Genomic DNA, 17,522 nt, shown 5'->3' on the forward strand with positions numbered 1-17,522 from the left:
GATTAAAAGGTACCAGGGTAAGGAGCTAGGATTAAAAGGGACCAGGGTAAGGAGCTAGGATTAAAGGGACCAGGGTAAGGAGCTAGGATTAAAGGGTCCAGGGTAAGGAGCTAGGATTAAAGGGACCAGGGTAAGGAGCTAGGATTAAAGGGACCAGGGTAAGGAGCTAGGATTAAAGGTACCAGGGTAAGGAGCTAGGATTAAAAGGTACCAGGGTAAGGAGCTAGGATTAAAAGGTACCAGGGTAAGGAGCTAGGATTAAAGGTACCAGGGTAAGGATCTAGGATTAAAGGTACCAGGGTAAGGATCTAGGATTAAAGGGACCAGGGTAAGGATCTAGGATTAAAGGGACCAGGGTAAGGAGCTAGGATTAAAGGTACCAGGGTAAGGAGCTAGGATTAAAGGGACCAGGGTAAGGAGCTAGGATTAAAGGGACCAGGGTAAGGAGCTAGGATTAGGTACCAGGATAAGGAGCTAGGATTAAAGGGACCAGGGTAAGGAGCTAGGGTAAAAGGGACCAGGGTAAGGAGCTAGGATTAAAGAGACATGGGTAAGGAGCTAGGATTAAAGGTACCAGGGTAAGGAGCTAGGATTAAAGGTACCAGGGTAAGGAGCTAGGATAAAAGGGACATGGGAAAGGAGCTAGGATTTAAAGGGACATGGGTAAGGAGCTAGGATTAAAGGGACCAGGGTAAAGAGCTAGGATAAAAGGGACCAGGGTAAGGAGCTAGGATTAAAGGGACCAGGGTAAGGAGCTAGGATTAAAGAGACATGGGTAAGGAGCTAGGATTAAAGAGACATGGGTAAGGAGCTAGGATTAAAGGGTCCAGGGTAAGGAGCTAGGATAAAAGAGACCAGGGTAAGGAGCTAGGATTAAAGGGTCCAGGGTAAGGAGCTAGGATTAAAGGGTCCAGGGTAAGGAGCTAGGATTAAAGGGTCCAGGGTAAGGAGCTAGGATTAGAGAGAGATGGGTAAGGAGCTAGGATAAAAGAGACCAGGGTAAGGAGCTAGGATTAAAGAGACATGGGTAAGGAGCTAGGATAAAACTCGCTGTTGGCTGCAACTCGCTGTTGGCTGGGCTCCCTGCCTGTGCCATTAAACCCCTACAACTCATCCAGAACGCCACAGCCCGTCTGGTGTTCAACCTTCCCAAGTTCTCTCACGTCACCTCGCTCCTCTGCTCTCTCCACTGGCTTCCAGTTGAAGCTCGCATCCGCTAGACCATGGTGCTTGCCTACGGAGCTGTGAGGGGAACGGCACCTCAGTACCTCCAGGCTCTGATCAGGCCCTACACCCAAACAAGGGCACTGCGTTCATCCACCTCTGGCCTGCTCGCCTCCCTACCACTGAGGAAGTACAGCTCCCGCTCAGCCCAGTCAAAACTGTTTGCTGCTCTGGCCCCCCAATGGTGGAACAAACTCCCTCACGACGCCAGGACAGCGGAGTCAATCACCACCTTCCGGAGACACCTGAAACCCCACCTCTTTAAGGAATACCTAGGATAGGATAAGTAATCCCTCTCACCCCCCCCCTTTAAGATTTAGATGCACTATTGTAAAGTGACTGTTCCACTGGATGTCATAAGGTGAATGCACCAATTTGTAAGTCGCTCTGGATAAGAGCGTCTGCTAAATGACTTAAATGTTAAATGTAAATGTAAAGGGACCAGGGTAAGGAGCTAGGATAAAGGGACCAGGGTAAGGAGCTAGGATTAAAGAGACATGGGTAAGGAGCTAGGATAAAAGGGACCAGGGTAAGGAGCTAGGATAAAGGGACCAGGGTAAGGAGCTAGGATAAAGGGACCAGGGTAAGGAGCTAGGATTAAACAGACATGGGTAAGGAGCTAGGATAAAAGGCACCAGGGTAAGGAGCTAGGATAAAGGGACCAGGGTAAGGAGCTAGGATTAAAGGGTCCAGGGTAAGGAGCTAGGATTAAAGGGTCCAGGGTAAGGAGCTAGGATTAAAGGGTCCAGGGTAAGGAGCTAGGATTAAAGGGACATGGGTAAGGAGCTAGGATAAAAGGGACCAGGGTAAGGAGCTAGGATTAAAGGGACCAGGGTAAGGAGCTAGGATTAAAGGGTCCAGGGTAAGGAGCTAGGATTAAAGGGACATGGGTAAGGAGCTAGGATTAAAGGGACATGGGTAAGGAGCTAGGATAAAAGGGACCAGGGTAAGGAGCTAGGATAAAGGGATCAGGTGCAAGACAACTCTTGCTATAGCCAGCCTCTGCAGCGCTGGAGGTGCCCTCACCGATGGTGCAGTTTGTTGTTATTTTCCGGCGCTTTGGATTGTGCCGCAGCAGTTCCAGCTCTCGCTTTGTGGGCTCCCACGTCGAATACTTCTCCCCTACACCTGACATACAAATGACAGGAAAGAAAACAAAAAATGAAATATGCTACCCTCTTTGTTTACTGTTGTGCTATCATCAGATAATAGCTTCTTATGCTTTCGACCGAAAGGCCTTTTTAAAATCTGACATGTTGGCTGGATTCACAACGAGTGTAGCTTTAATTTAGTATCTTACATGTGTGATTTAATGAAAGTTAGATTTTTATATTTGCCGCGCTGCATTTTCCCTGGCTTTTGGCCAAGTGGTACGCAAGTGTCCCCAATACCATAAGAAGTTAACCATAAGCCTGAGAGGAAGTGAATAAGAAAGATTGAAACATACATGGCCCAAGGCAGTGGAATCTCTATTAGTGAATACAGGTATTTTACATAGTGCGTGTACAACAAGAGGTGCATCAATGTACTACACTGTGGATCCCTAAAGATGTACCTACAGCTGAGGTGTCAGTGTGCTACTGTGCAAGCCAGAGGGCCATACTGAGGGATTAAATAGGGGAAGAACCTACCTTGCAACTTCCATGCTTTCCTTTGTTCCTCTTTGGCAATCTGTTCCATGTCTTTGTCGTATATGTAGTCTTGGCACACAAAGCAGTATATCCCGCCGTACAGTAGATCTATAGCTGGAAGATAAAAAGAAAGACCGAGAGAGGAAGACATTAGATGGGAGGAGGAAGAAGGAATGAATAAACTCAAGGCTATGTTGGCTAATTTGCAGCCCCGGGTTCGCTGTTGAGAAAGGTGGGTATGCAGCTAGCTTGCAGCTACACCACTCTTGAACACATTCTATACCTCTGCAAGGCCGGCGGGACGGAGACGACACAGCCGGCGGGACGGAGACGACACAGCCGGCGGGACGGAGACGACACAGCCGGCGGGACGGAGACGACACAGCCGGCGGGACGGAGACGACACAGCCGGCGGGACGGAGACACAGCCGGCGGGACGGAGACACAGCCGGCGGGACGGAGACACAGCCGGCGGGACGGGAGACACAGCCGGCGGGACGGAGACACAGCCGGCGGGACGGAGACACAGCCGGCGGGACGGAGACACAGCCGGCGGGACGGAGACACAGCCGGCGGGACGGGCGGGACGGAGACACAGCCGGCGGGACGGAGACACAGCCGGCGGGACGGAGACACACGGACAGCCGGCGGGACGGAGACACAGCCGGCGGGGGACGGAGACACAGCCGGCGGGACGGAGACACAGCCGGCGGGACGGAGACACAGCCGGCGGGACGGAGACACAGCCGGCGGGACGGAGACACAGCCGGCGGGACGGAGACACAGCCGGCGGGACGGAGACACAGCCGGCGGGACGGAGACACAGCCGGACGGAGACACAGCCGGCGGGACGGAGACACAGCCGGCGGGACGGAGACACAGCCGGCGGGACGGAGACACACAGCCGGCGGGACGGAGACACAGCCGGCGGGGACGGAGACACAGCCGGCGGGACGGAGACACAGCCGGCGGGACGGAGACACAGCCGGCGGGACGGAGACACAGCCGGCGGGACGGAGACACAGCCGGCGGGACGGAGACACACGGGGACGGAGCACAGCCGGCGGGAGGGACACAGCCGGAGGGGAGACACAGCCGGAGGGACAGACACAGAGGGACGGAGACACACACAGCCAGAGGGACGGAGACACAGCCAGAGGGACGGAGACACACACAGCCAGAGGGACGGAGACACACACAGCCAGAGGGACGGAGACACAGCCAGAGGGACGGAGACACAGCCAGAGGGACGGAGACACAGCCAGAGGGACGGAGACACAGCCAGAGGGACGGAGACACAGCCAGAGGGACGGAGACACAGCCAGAGGGACGGAGACACAGCCAGAGGGACGGAGACACAGCCAGCGGGACAGAGACACAGCCAGCAGGACAGAGACACAGCCAGCAGGACAGAGACACAGCCAGAGGGACGGAGACACAGCCAGAGGGACGGAGACACAGCCAGCAGGACAGAGACACAGCCAGAGGGACGGAGACACAGCCAGCAGGACAGAGACACAGCCAGAGGGACGGAGACACAGCCAGAGGGACGGAGACACAGCCAGAGGGACGGAGACACAGCCAGAGGGACGGAGACACAGCCAGAGGGACGGAGACACAGCCAGTGGGACGGAGACACAGCCAGTGGGACAGAGACACAGCCAGTGGGACGGAGACACAGCCAGAGGGACGGAGACACAGCCAGTGGGACGGAGACACAGCCAGTGGGACAGAGACACAGCCAGTGGGACGGAGACACAGCCAGTGGGACAGAGACACAGCCAGTGGGACAGAGACTGCCCAAAAAAAAAAAAAAAAAAAAGTGAAAGCTACCGCTCTATCCCGTTACCTATCATATCCTCCTCACCTTTTAAGCAACCGCAGCATCAATACCTGTTTGCAGTTCCCATGACAACCTGCCTCTTTCAATTGTCTGCTTGAGGCAGAAGTTATGAGCACCAGGTGTACATCACGGACGCGTGTGTGTGTGTGTGTGTGTGTGTGTGTGTGTGTGTGTGTGTGTGTGTGTGTGTGTGTGTGTGTGTGTGTGTGTGTGTGTGTGTGTGTGTGTGTGTGTGTGGTGTGTGTGTGTGTGTGTGTGTGTGTGTAAATGGTTGGCCGCATGATTAAATACAGTATTAATGTGGATTAGATATGGTGTTGACTGGTGTGACTGAATGTATTGAAAATGTCAGGCTGGACCCTGCAGGTATAGGTGAATTAGTACCAAGCTGTAGTTGATAGCAAATACAAGAACATCAAGTCTGCCTGTAGATTCAATTCACACCAAAACAAATAAAAACTTTGTTCTTCAGATGCAATATGCCGTGGAAATTGCACCTAAGCCTATAATGCCGATATTGCGGTGAAAAGAGAACTTCCCTGCAGATTGTCACATCAACGACGGAGGCAACTCCCTAATCGAGCACAACAGGACAGAGAGAGTGAAACACGAGCCTTGGGCCTCAGATTGAATGACAGCCACGCTGTCAATGGCACGACAAGAACAGGACAGAGAGAGTGAAACACGAGCCTTGGGCCTCAGATTGAATGACAGCCACGCTGTCAATGCCACGACAAGAACAGGAGAGAGAGCGAACAGAGTTGTGTAACGAGGTGAGACCAGGCTTATTGCTGGAGAGAAGACCAAAACAAAAATAAACCAACGGACCTTCAGGTAACCATGGGAACGCAGAAAAGGGAGGGGGAGAAAGAGAGAAGACAAACATAACATGAGGTAAATAGAAGAACAGATCAAAATATCTGAAAGGAAGAACATTTAAGGAAAATGGAGTGAAAGGATCAAGAAAAGAAGGAATCATTTAAATTTAATTCTGTAGTGTTTACGAAGACGTTAATTACCCTGCACGCTAGTCTAGTGAGATCTGTCCTTTTCTTCTGCTGCTGCTCTAGTGTAAATCTATCTGCACGCTGGCACATTTTTATTCAGTAGCTAACCTAATTAACACACCAATTAATCTCCAGTGGCTGGGAGGGAGGGCACGCACGGGCCTGGGCAAGGAGATAACACTGAACTGTCTGTGTTGCCAAGCACATAGGAAGCCTGCACTGCCGCAGCACTAACACTAGCCTATACCATCCCCCTAACAAGTATTACTACATCTAAACATGGCACAATAACTTTTGTCCATTATTCCCTATATTGGGAAGAGAAAAGTAATTGCCACACACACACACACACACACACACACACACACACACACACACACACACACAGTGGACAGTTTATTAGGAACACCACCCCGTTCACAAAAAAATCTCTCCTACAGACAGTCACGTGGCCGTGGCTTGCTATATAAAGCAGGCAGACAGGCATTAAGTTACTCTCCCATTGACCGTTAGAATGGGCAAAACGAGTGACCTAAGTGACTGGGCGTGGTATGATCATCGGTGCCAGCCATGCCAGATTCAGTATCTCAGAAACAGCCGGCCGTCTGGGCTTTTCACACATGACAGTGTCTAGCATTTACCGAGAATGGTGCGACAAACACACATCCAGTCAGCGGCAGTCCTGTGGGCGAAAACAGTGGTCGAAGGAGAACGGCAAGAATCGTGCAAGTCAACAGGCGCAGGACAACAATGGTGTGCAGAACAGCATCTCAGAACGCACAACTTGTCGATCCTTGTCCCAGATGGGATATTGCAGCAGACTACCACACTGGGTCCCAGTTCCTTGCAGGTACAAACAAGAAGAGACTCCAGCAGGCACGCAGTCAACACCGGACAATTGAGGAGTGGAAAAACATTGCCTGGTCCGACAAATCCCGGTTCCTGTTGCGTCTTGCTGATGGCAGAGTCAGGATTTGGCGTAGGCTGCATGAGTCCATTGACCCATCTTTCCTGGTGTGAACAGTACAGGCTGGTGGTGTACCGCTGTCCAATCTGCAGAAACTGCATGATGTCATCACGTCAGCATGGACCAACATACCTTGTAGAATCCATGCACTGAGAATTCAGGCTGTTCTGGAGGCAGGGGGGGGGGTCCGAGCTGGCACTAGATTAGTGTACCAAATAAACTGAGTGTATATTCTATCCTAGCTCCGAGCCGGAGGCCCATTACTTTGTGTTGCAGTGCAGTCGCACAGTATTGAAAAAAGGAAGAGGACAAGGCCAATTAGACCCTGGTCTGCAATGCACTGACCTAGCTGCAGAAAACAACTCATTGGTGCCTAGAGTCTAGGTGGGGCCAAATACACAGGTGACATTCAATAGCTCCTGGGGAATAGTCATGGGGTGTTGTATTGTGTTGTGATTAAGTTCCATAAGGATTTGGTGATTTGCCGGCAACAGCAGTATCAAAGTGTGTTGACACGTTCAACTTGACACGGGGTCTCTGGGTTATCATTTGGGGTTTTGCCATTAAAAAAAGCAGTGATTTCTCTCATTTTCATGCTTTCCCTTGAGGAGAACAAAAGGCCACTGTGTTAAATTACCATCTCCCTGCTTCATGAAGCAGGCTGCGTGCTTTATTACCCTCTTCCACAACAGTAGAATTAGCTACTTGTGTGAATAGAGGCGGCAGAGGGGCGGCCAAGGCCTACCTCGTTAAGCGGAGGGGGTAATTAGTGGTCTTTGATGTTTTGGGGGGGGAGATCTGGCAGTGGGCGGTGTGTTGTGGCGGTGCTAATGGTGCTGATCAGGTCCGATGTGTTGAATATGAATGTGTTAGGAGACTGAGGCAGTGGAGCAGAGCAGATGTTCTATGGCCTCTCCTCTCGGAGGGCAGGGCTGAGACGGTGGTCCATAGGGGCGGAGCGACACTACAGCTACACAGTTCTTTGCTGTGACGTTCTCATAAGCAGGGTTGTCGGTTGGTTCGGTTGTCGTGCTTGTGATCATCTTACCTAGATTGTGTCGTTTGTTTTTGGCATGCTCGTGAATGTGTTTCTTGGTGAAGCAGCCGAAGAAGACGCAGGAGAGGCAGGAGTGGAGCCGGTTCAGGTGGGCGCCGCACATGTGACAGATACACGACTTGGCCTGCAGGGGGCGAGAGAGGGCCACAGGTTGAGGATCACCAACAGAGAAACCAAAAGCATCGTTACCATCCTAAACTCACGAAGAAGCTGGTAAGTCAATTAGACTGGATTTAGACAGTTTAGTGACTATGGGCAGCCATCAACGGAATGAGGCGAAAATTGACATTGTTCTTTATGATCTTTTCACCAAACAGGCTAGGTTGCACACCTGGCATCTCTGAGACGGAAAGGGATTGAGGGTTAACAACATATGCCTTTTTCATAGAGAGAGAAAGCACGCGTACAATTTTCAGCTGACATGTTTAGTTTCACTGTCCTTGCCTAATCTCTGCACCTTTGGCAGGGTGGAGAAGATTGACAACAGGGTTGCCAGATCAGCAGCTCCCACACCTGCCAAATCTCTCTTTTCCCATACCAATGACATCGTCAGTCTGGAGATCACGAGTCCACTAGAGGAGTACCCATATGTGACACAGGAGTACCCACATGCATTGTGGCTTCAATACAAGTGCTCCCTGTCAGTCAGCCAGGGTTTGTTTATACACGTCATTGTCTTGAACCTGCTCTTGAAATAGACCTAGAATCAGAGGTCACCAAATGCAGGCCTAGATCAACCCCTCATATTTTGTATTTAAAATATATATTTTTAAATGTAAACATGGGACTTTAAAAAAGTAAGCCTATGCAACAACCTATGTAAAAGCCGTTCTGTAGCAGTGAGATTTGTGCAGTAGGCTATATGCCCAATACATTATCACTGTCTGTTGGCTATGCTTGAATTGCCCTACCAATGTTGTTCTTCTCAAACCATTTTGAAATTCTATTTTTAAAAACCTTAGGTATATAAATCAAGACTGGTAATAGATTTGTTGTATTACTTGCGAGGCCCAGCTTAAATGAGCATAAATTGAAATAATTTGTTTTCTTTATTTTACTGGACTGCTGGTGTCTGCATCTGACGGTCAGTCTCAGCGGAAGGAGAGCATCAGAGGTCCACCTCTCAAATTCAGACCGCACTTCAGCTCTCCCCCTCTGCTAATGTGACATATTTCATTACGCCGTACACCATGTTCACGGAGGCTTTCCCCACTACTGAAGGGATTAATGTAGTCATTTACAGTAGGAGCAAATTAACCATAACGTGCAGAACAATGTTTTAAGCTAGGAAAGTAGTGTGGATCAGAAAACCAGTCAGTGTCTGGTAAGACCACTACTTGCCTCATGCAGCGCAACACATCTCCTTCACATAGAGTTGATCAGGTTATTGATTGTGGCCTGTGGAATGTTGTCCCACTCCTCTTCAACGGCTGTGCAAAGTTGCTGGATATTGGCGCGAATTGCAACACGCTGTCGTACATGTTGATCCAGAGCATCCTAAACATGCTCAATGGGTGACATGCCTGGTGAGTATGCAGGCCATGGAAGACCAGGACATTGTCAGCTTCCAGGAATTGTTTACAAATGCTTGCAACATGGGACTGTGCATTATCCTTCTGAAACAAGGTGATGGTGGCAAAGGTATCTCTGCGCCATCGATAAAATGCAATTGTGTTCGCTGTCCATAGCTCAGTCATCTTCTGTGGTTTGGCCACTTTCTGTTCTTCGATGGACTGAAGACAACGCAATGTTTGGAAACATTCAAAGTATTTGAATTGCGTATCAACGTAGAAGCTGCAGACACGCTGACCTGAGCAATCCGACTGACTCACGGTAAGCCTAAAGGTACACTTGATTTACTCTCCAGGCACGATGACGACGTGGAGTTTGTACGCCTGAATCGGCTCGATATGGGAACACTTTACCAACCAGGCGCAGGGCAGCTGAAAGAAGTACACCTATTGCCAAAAGCAGTAGACAGAAAAGAATAGTAATGCAAGGCTTTGTTGTTTAGTTTTGAAATGTTTCGCAACCGACTCGGAATGCCTTGGAGATCAATGAGTCGACCGGCTGTTTAGTAACCACTAACCTAGATCTTTGGATCCCTTTTCTTTAGGCTGCCGTTAGGGTAACCTTACTGTCACGGTTTCTCTGCTGTACCATTTTGCACCCCATTTATGCAACGAGACCATGTCGCCGTGTTAAAGCTGTCCTGCCAGGGTGTCCCTAGCAGCACGCCACCTGAGTGAGCCGAGAGATCACAGGGACATCTTCACACCTTTATTGCCTCAGCCTCAAAAAAAAAAAACATCACACAAACGCAGTTGGTGAGCAGCAGTGAAAGCACAATCACAGTGCGTGTGTGAGAGAAAAAAACATGACTAGAGCAGGGTGGAAAGGAGCGAAGAGGAGTGATAGAGGGAAAGAAAGAGGGATGCCAAAGTCAATCCTGCCTAATCTAAGCAGAGTCTTGAGACTCAGCAGCTGATCTCCGCCAGACCAGAGAGGGAGGCGAAGAGAGGACGGGAGAAAAGTAGAGCGGGGGATGTAGAAAGAGAGGACGGGAGCAAAGTAGAGCAGGGATGTAGAAAGAGAGGTCGGGAGCAAAGTAGAGCAGGGATGTAGAAAGAGAGGTCGGGAGCAAAGGGGAGCAGGGATGTAGAAAGAGAGGTCGGGAGCAAAGGGGAGCAGGGATGTAGAAAGAGAGGACGGGAGCAAAGGGGAGCAGGGATGTAGAAAGAGAGGTCGGGAGCAAAGGGGAGCAGGGATGTAGAAAGAGAGGACGGGAGCAAAGGGGAGCAGGGATGTAGAAAGAGAGGACGGGAGCAAAGGGGAGCAGGGATGTAGAAAGAGAGGACGGGAGCAAAGGGGAGCGGGGGATGAAGAGAGGTCGGGAGCAAAGGGGAGCGGGGGATGTAGAAAGAGAGGACGGGAGCAAAGGGGAGCGGGGGATGTAGAAAGAGAGGACGGGAGCAAAGGGGAGCGGGGGATGTAGAAAGAGAGGACGGGAGCAAAGGGGAGCGGGGGATGTAGAAAGAGAGGACGGGAGCAAAGGGGAGCGGGGGATGTAGAAAGAGAGGACGGGAGCAAAGGGGAGCGGGGGATGTAGAAAGAGGGGACGGGAGCAAGGTAGAGCGGGGGATGTAGAAAGAGAGGACGGGAGCAAAGGGGAGCGGGGGATGTAGAAAGAGGGGACGGGAGCAAAGGGGAACGGGGGATGTAGAAAGAGAGGACGGGAGCAAAGGGGAGCGGGGGATGTAGAAAGAGAGGACGGGAGCAAAGTAGAGCAGTTATGTAGAAAGAGAGGGAGGGAGCAAAGGGGAGCGGGGGATGTGGAAAGAGAGGGCGGGAGCAAAGGGGAGCGGGGGTTTTAGAAAGAGAGGGCGGGAGCAAAGGGGAGCGGGTGATGTAGAAAGAGAGGGCGGGAGCAAAGGGGAGCGGCTGATGTAGAAAGAGGGGGCGGGAGCAAAGGGGAGCGGGTGATGTAGAAAGAGGGGGCGGGAGCAAAGGGGAGCGGGCGATGTAGAAAGCGAGGGCAGGAGCAAAGGGGAGCGGGGGATGTAGAAATAGGGGGCGGGAGCAAAGGGGAGCGGGGGATGTAGAAAGAGAGGGCGGAAACAAAGGGGAGCAGGGGATGTAGAAAGAGAGGGCGGGAGCAAAGGGGAGCAGGGGATGTAGAAAGAGAGGGCGGGAGAAAAGGGGAGCGGGGGATGTAGAAATAGGAGGCGGGAGCAAAGGGGAGTAAAAGCAGCAAGACGTGAGAGGTAGAACACAGGATGTGGAATCTGCAAAATGACTGGAAGAACAATACATTCCTCCTCATTTTTTTGTTTGAGTAATATAATCCAGCCAAAGACCTAGGATCAGGTTATCTTCATAAAATAGAGGAAATACACACACCCCTAGTCTGACACACACACACAGTGTTCTGCACTGCAGTACAGCTGCTCTCAGCCTCCCTCTCCCTCGGTCTGTCCCAGACTCACAGCTTGTCCTCACACATCCTTTGAGATCTCTCCTCCACTGTTCACTCCCCCTCTTCTTTCTTCCTTTCCGTCTGTTCCTCTCATCGTGCTCTTCACTTCAGCCATCTGCATTCCCCATCCTCTGTCCCTCTCCCATTTTCTCTTTTCTTGGTCTCCTGAGTGGTGCAGCGGTCTAAGCCACTGCATCTCAGTGCTTGAGGCATCACTACAGACTCCCTGGTTCGAATCCAGGCTGTATCACAACCAGCCGTGATTGGGAGTCCATTAGGGCGGCGCACAATTGGCCCAGCAGTGTCCGGGTCTGGCTGGTGTAGGCCGTCATTATGAATAAGAATTTGTTCTTAATCGACTTGCCTAGATAAAAGGTTAAATAAAAAGGTAAAATACATATTCACACTCCAAGAAAGAAATGCTGGTTAAAATGGCATGAGGAAGTCTTTAAAGCCTCTACATTTTTAATGGTTGGATTTGTTACTTTGAAGCAAGTTAAGAAGACATTTCTCACTATTTGAAGTCAAATGTTCAGGTTTCAAACAATACAGCCTCAAGGTCACATGATAAAGTGGTGGCTGATAGCTTTCGTATAGTTGACTATAGCCTACGCACTCCAATGGCAGGCACGCTTTAATTACCAGTTGAGATATAAAATTAAAAAACTTTTTTTTTTAAATAAATAAAATTTTTAATTGCCCTTTTTAAAGATCATGGCCATCAAAACAGTTAACAATTCTAAATGCAATTGTGTGTTCATTCTTGCACAATGACTGGGCTTATAAAAGCACGTTTCACTTCCAGTACCAGCTTTGAGGGCCTGCTCTCGTGCAGTCTGAGGTGATGGGCAATTCCGCTCCTCACAACAGGTTCTCTGTATGCTGTGCGTGTGTGATAAATAAGATGCATGACGAATAACGAGTACACACGTTATGCAAACTAGCTACATAAAGCTAAAATGAACCTAGCCCGATAAACATGACCAGTCAAACGTATTTTAGGCGGTTAACATCTCTAACACAGACCCATAGAGATGTATAGAGGGCACACTTCCCACTACACAGGAAAGCTCTATGGGCTTTGCTATCACAGAAGTGATCAATGGCAAAGATCAGTGGTGCACCCTCTATACATTTTTATGGACGTCAGCTGTCATGGCATTTCTCTGCTAGCTTGAAAACTGAGGAAACCGGCCAAATCACAGAAACACTCACCCGGTAGAGATAGGATTGTGAAAGTAACGCACGCGCTGTTTGACAAAGCAACTGTATTATTACCCAATTTGAAAAAGTAAAGCGTACCATAATCAACTGGCCGTTCAGCGCAGTACAGTTTCCTCCGATTTTCAAAGTTACACACCGTACTGAACACAAAGCCAGAGTATGGCAGTGTTGTCAACACCCTTTTCTGTTGGTGTTAATATCCTATAAGGAGGTGTATCCATCGCAGCGGTGCCCCCTGACCAGATCATCTAATAAAGAGGGCTAAAGACAGAGCAGCTTCCTCTTACAAGACTGCTGCTGGCTCGCTATACACTGATACATCAAACACACGATACAAACCCATTCATGCTGAATCTTTTTAGTTGAACACACACACACACACCTAGATCCTGAGGGTGACTGTGGAAGTGGAACTGGACAAGAGTGAGTGGCCTAAGAATGTTGATTGGTCTTCTTCCGGGATGACATCAGACTTTGGCTGGGCCGGAGTGAGAGAAGGGCTGCTCTGTGTTGGTGATGGAGCATGATGCAGTGAGATGGAAAGGGGGCTAGTCAGAGGAAGTGCGACAGTGCCAACTACACAAACATAACAGGCGAGCAGCAGGCCGATGGAGAGATCCTCAGTGTACTGACCAACAAAGACTGTTACTTATGGTCCTGCTCGGACCGAGAGACAGACAGACGGGGAAAACTGGGCTAGAACATCTTACACAGAACTGACGGCTAGGGCCACCATACCCTGAATTCATTGTGACGAGTTGGGTATATGGAATGGAAGGCATACTGCTGCAGAGGGATAATGTGAAATATGGAGGGTCAATTGGAGAGAAGAGAAAGAGAGAGCGAGGGACCTAGAGAGAGAAAGAGGGGGAGGACGTGGCAGCAGAGGATGAATAGTGACAGTTCAAACGCATGCAGATGAGGCGAGCTTGCTGCTGTGAGCCAGCATGGCTGTGAAGTGCAAGGCATGATGGGATAGAAAGCAATAAGATGTGCCCGAGAGATGGGGAAGAGAAAGCGAGAAAGAGAGAAGAGAGGGATAAATGGAGTTGAGAGAACAGGGGATAGACCCTTGGAAGCCAAAGGCCATGCAGCATAGTTGGTTTGCGCTTGAGCATTTGCTAACCCTCAGTTCCTTCTCTCAATAAACTTTACTGAGAAGAATCCATCTTCATCCGAAATCTAAAGTAAACAAAAATGGAATACCTATTCTTTGGCTATAGCTCAGAGGTAGTATACTGAACAAAAATGGAATACCTATTCTTTGGCTATAGCTCAGAGGTAGTATACTGAACAAAAATGGAATACCTATTCTTTGGCTATAGCTCAGAGGTAGTATACTGAACAAAAATGGAATACCTATTCTTTGGCTATAGCTCAGAGGTAGTATACTGAACAAAAATGGAATACCTATTCTTTGGCTATAGCTCAGAGGTAATATACTGAACAAAAATGATGACCTTAACACGTAAAGTGTTGGTCCCATGTTTCATGAGCTGAAATGAAAGATTCCAGAAATGTTCCATTCATACAAAAACTTTTTCTCCCAAATATTGTGCACAAATGTATTTTACATCCCTGTCAGTGAGCATTTCTCCCCTGCCAAGATAATCCATCAACCTGCCAATATTTGTCTTTGGAGATTGCATGGCTGTGTGCTCAATTTTATACACCTGTCAGAAACAGGTGTGGCTGAAATAGCCAAATCCACTCATTTGAAGGGGTTTCCACATACCTTTGTATATACACATACCCCCCAATCAATCTACACACAATACCCCATAATGAGAAAGCAAAAACAGGTTTGAGAAAAAAAAAAAAAAAAAAAAAACAGAAATATCACATTAACAAGTATTCAGATATGTTACGCAGTACTCAATATTTTTTAGGTACAGTGGGGCAAAAAAGGATTTAGTCAGCCACCAATTGTGCAAGTTCTCCCACTTATAAAGATGAGAGAGGCCTGTCATTTTCATCATAGGTACACTTCAACTATGACAGACAAAATGAGAAAAAAAATCCAGAAAAATCACATTGTATGATTTTTTTTATGTCTGGACATCAGTCACCAATATACCTACTACTGTACATATTTTATTTTCCAAATTATATCCTGTATACACACACATACATTTACATTCTGGAATCTGACATTTTTTTAAATGTTTTTATTATTTGTGTTGCATTTGCTAGACATTCTCCTACACTGTTGGAGCTAGTATGACAAGTATTTCACTGCACCTGTACGTGACAAATAAACTTAGATTTGAAGGTTTCTCTAGAGAAAGAGTTAGGTGGGAGGGACACATGGTCGAATTACAGTGATGATTTTGACCATAGGTATTAGGCACTAGGCTTTCCTCAACAATCAGTTCGCTCAAAAGTCCCATGTGCCTGAAAAATTTCATGCGAGCGAAATTGAAGGTTAATGGGGCATAGAGTGGCTGGTCAAAGGCGGTGATGAGGACAACACCAAGGTGCGTTCAAAACAACTGCTTCAATGGAGCAGCCTTCATAGGCTTTAGGAGGTGGGCACTGCCAGTATCATAAGAGAATGACGAGGTTGAGGCATGGAACAGGTTTGAAAAGGTGATACAGGGAGGTAATACCTGCAGTTATTTTCATACATTTCTGTTTCAAAGGGTTTGGCTACGGTGTGCCTTAGTGAACACGACCTGGGTGCCATGTCACCTCTGTGAGTCTGTTCTCTCTCAGGAAAGAAATGAGGCGTTTAAACAGACTGATGATACAATCAACTGCTCATTAGGATGTCCAGCCCAGATGGTCGATCCGTTTGTTTTCTCCTCATCCCTGCATCACTCACTCCGCTAACCCTAATTGAGGTATCCATGGAGCAGGGGTGACTGCATGGTGGGGGGGTGTGAAAGGAGAGCTGAAGGAGAAAGAAAGAACTTGACAGAAAGGGGGGTGAGAAAAAAACAATAGATAATCAGTCTGTCGCTGCCATTCCAGAACCCCAGATCGCTGCGTGAGCCCTGATTAAACACACCAAGCCTGGTCATTGACAGCTCTGGACACAGGTCTCCCCATAACACACCACCACCCAGTGGATAGGTGGGTTGAGATTACCATGCCACACATGGTTAAATATAGATTCCCGGCCTAACGCAAGATGGGGTGGCGTGGAGTCAAACAACTAGAAAGCAGGGATGCTAACTGATGGTTTAGCACAGAAACACACAACAATATATATATATTTGTTGTTAAACTACAAGAAAAATGGCCTATTATCAGGGTGAGGTTGTCACTATACCAACATTTTACTAACAAAGTGATATCAGGCCAAATATCACAGGGGTTGCCCTGCCCCAGATGCCTGTTTTCCATACATTCTGCATGTGTGCTGCACTAAAGTCTTTCCCTGGTATTCACACATGTCCTTAATACAACACAACACAATGAATTTAACTTCACATTTTCTCTGTATAAGAGAAAAGGCTATTGCTGAAAATAGCTGATTTACTCATATCCGAAGGCTACCTGTGATTGGGCAGGAGGAATGTCATAAGGAATATAAATGCATAAATCAGCTACATTTTCATTGGGGCAGGGAAATAAAATATGAAACCATCTTTAGCCTACTCTTCAGACAACTTTAAACAGCCTACGATCTCTCGCTCGCTTTCTCCCTCACACACACAGCAGTCATTCTAGTTCACATAGACACCAAAAGGTAGGCACCAAACAATTTAACACCAGAACAAGAGATTGATTTGACTCAGATTTATCTTTGAAATACACTAGGCATATGTATCCTACCTTTGAAGCATCTGAGTAGGTTCTCTATCCCGTTTTCTGTGCCATCCAAATGTGTGCATAGCCACGGTCCCATGTGGTTAGCTTGCTAGCCAAGTAACATGACTTAACAGGATTTTTTGTTATCAAACCAACAATTTGCAGCCTACGAGATGTAAAAAAATAAATATATTTTTTAAAGACAAAATTTAAAAAAACTGCCCCCGACATAGTTTATAAAATTACATAAAACATATACGCCAATTCGCGGTACAAGGGAGAGAGGGTAAGGATGACTCACTGTGCCCTCTTTTTCATCTATGGCAGTGGCACTCAGAGGCAGCGTGACAGAAAAGTCAGACTGGCCTGCTTGTTCTTACAGGAGATACACATCCACTGGGCTCACGCTGCAAGCAGCTCCAACCCCATCCCTGTCTGCACACTCTAGCTCGCCATCACGGCTAAGTAACATATTAAAACTGATGGAGAAAGAACAGATGGAGAAAAGCAGCAGAGTAGGTAGGCTACATGGCTGGTTAGGGGGGGTGCAGTAGACTGCTCACAGCTGCCACATGGTACTGGTTGAAGCACTTATTCGGATAGGACAACACTCTCTGAACTCAGACATTCTATTTGTAGGATGCATGCATTCTGTACTCAGTCATTAACTTCGATACGAGAAACAGACACCATTGTTTAGTGATCCGACAGGGAGAAGATCTGTTTGTGCCTCGAACAGTCAAGACTATTTTATTTTCATCCTGGGACAAGCCACCAAGCACATTCCACTAAATAGCATCACAGCATTTAATTTTTTTAATACATCTAGAGTTGACG

At 48.3% G+C, this 17,522-nt stretch overlaps 1 protein-coding gene across 4 annotated transcripts in view; it reads right to left on the reverse strand.

Moving 5' to 3' along the window:
• usp22 (ubiquitin specific peptidase 22) overlaps nt 1–17,522 on the reverse strand; it is a 37,930-nt gene that overhangs the window by 15,775 nt on the left and 4,633 nt on the right. For 3 of the 4 annotated variants that reach the window (XM_046368765.1, XM_046368764.1, XM_046368766.1), the window contains exons 2-4: nt 7,721–7,853; nt 2,856–2,969; nt 2,251–2,352 (exon numbers count right to left, since the gene is read on the reverse strand). In XM_046368765.1, the coding sequence (XP_046224721.1) occupies nt 2,251–2,352; nt 2,856–2,969; nt 7,721–7,853 (349 nt within the window). The remainder of the gene's footprint in view (nt 1–2,250; nt 2,353–2,855; nt 2,970–7,720; nt 7,854–17,522) is intronic. The other variant, XM_046368767.1, reaches the window with a different exon arrangement.

This window comes from Oncorhynchus gorbuscha, linkage group LG11, assembly GCF_021184085.1.
Source record: "Oncorhynchus gorbuscha isolate QuinsamMale2020 ecotype Even-year linkage group LG11, OgorEven_v1.0, whole genome shotgun sequence".
NCBI classification, from domain to species: Eukaryota; Metazoa; Chordata; class Actinopteri; order Salmoniformes; family Salmonidae; genus Oncorhynchus; species Oncorhynchus gorbuscha.